The sequence below is a fragment of the Nanorana parkeri genome, unplaced genomic scaffold, assembly GCF_000935625.1.
Source record: "Nanorana parkeri isolate BGI_ZX_2015 unplaced genomic scaffold, ASM93562v1 scaffold4392, whole genome shotgun sequence".
NCBI classification, from domain to species: domain Eukaryota; kingdom Metazoa; phylum Chordata; class Amphibia; order Anura; family Dicroglossidae; genus Nanorana; species Nanorana parkeri.
In genome coordinates this window covers 1373-2861 of record NW_017310655.1, presented here as the reverse complement: position 1 = coordinate 2861, position 1489 = coordinate 1373, and the positions used below count along the sequence as shown (strand labels likewise).

The 1489-nt window shown below is 48.2% G+C and overlaps 1 protein-coding gene across 1 annotated transcript in view; it reads right to left on the bottom strand.

The window, feature by feature from the left end:
- The window catches only part of LOC108803890 (ankyrin repeat and SOCS box protein 10-like), a gene marked incomplete at its 5' end in the record, with an annotated part of 14728 nt that overhangs the window by 11980 nt on the left and 1259 nt on the right, over positions 1-1489 (bottom strand). The window contains one exon of the mRNA XM_018575679.1: positions 14-94. Coding sequence (XP_018431181.1) covers positions 14-94 — 81 coding nt within the window. The remainder of the gene's footprint in view (positions 1-13; positions 95-1489) is intronic.

The following is a 1489-nucleotide window of genomic DNA, read 5'->3' as shown; positions in this document are numbered from 1 at the left end:
GGGACGGAGATACGACGGGACGGAGATACGAGGGGACGGAGATACGAGGGGACTGTTGATATGGGCCCCGTGTTGTAGAAGCAGCTTGGCACACCTTGGAGAGAGAAGACAAATCAGATGAGTCCTCCCATACAATGGAACTAATAGAACGGATCGCCAGGACCTCTGAGGAGGCCATAACCCAGGAACTCCCCTTTCACTAAACATGAACACAACATATATCAACACTTCACTTGTGTCATTTCCACTCTTCATCCACAGTCACCAATCACATCCAAATACCAGACATGTCAATATTCTGATCGGTGGTTTAGGAGCTATGAAGAGATCCTACAGATTTGATCGGTGGTTTAGGAGCTATGAAGAGATCCTACAGATCATAGAGGGGTCATGTAAGAACCATGAAGAGATCCTACAGATCATAGAGGGGTCATATAGGAACCATGAAGAGATCCTACAGATCATAGAGGGGTCATGTAAGAACCATGAAGAGATCCTACAGATCATAGAGGGGTCATATAGGAACCATGAAGAGATCCTACAGATCATAGAGGGGTCACGTAAGAACCATGAGGAGATCCTACAGATCATAGAGGGGTCATATAGGAACCATGAGGAGATCCTACAGATCATAGAGGGGTCATGTAAGAACCACGAGGAGATCCTACAGATCATAGAGGGGTCATATAGGAACCATGAAGAGATCCTACAGATCATAGAGGGGTCTTGTAAGAAACATGAAGAGATCCTACAGATCATAGAGGGGTCATGTAAGAACCATGAGGAGATCCTACAGATCATAGAGGGGTCCTATATGAACCATGAAGATATCCTACAGATCATATAGGGGTCATATAGGAACCATGAAGAGATCCTACAGATCATAGAGGGGTCATCTAGGAACTATAAGGAGATCCTACAGATAACAGAGGGGTCATGTAAGAACCATGAATTATACACCCTCATAACCTAGACCAGCCAAACTCCGCCCCCTCCAGCTGTGGTGGAACTACGAGTCCCATGATGCATCTCTCTCCAGGAGTCACGTCTGTGAGAGTCTTGCAATGCCTCATGGGATTTGTAGTTCCACCCCCAGCTGGAGGGGCGGACCTAGACTTTGTTCTAGGGACCTACTCAGGGCTGTGGTGTTGTAGCGATAGTTCCTCCATTCCTCCACATCACTCGTATCAAACACGGAGTCGGGGTGAATGGAATCATCCGGAACTTCCAGCAGAGTATGGACAGCGGCCGTGTCCCCCGAGAGAAGTGACAACCAGAATTCCAGAGCTGACCCCTCGGCCTTCCGTGTCACAATCACCCCGGACATGGAGCCGAGTCAGCTATCAGTCTGCCCTGAACCTGACGGAGAACATTAGAGATCAATAACACCCAGAAGTCCACGAGGGACATGAGAAAAACATGGAGTCCTACATACAACTACATGGGAGGGACGGAGTCCGGTATGTAACATGGAATGGACGGAGTCCGG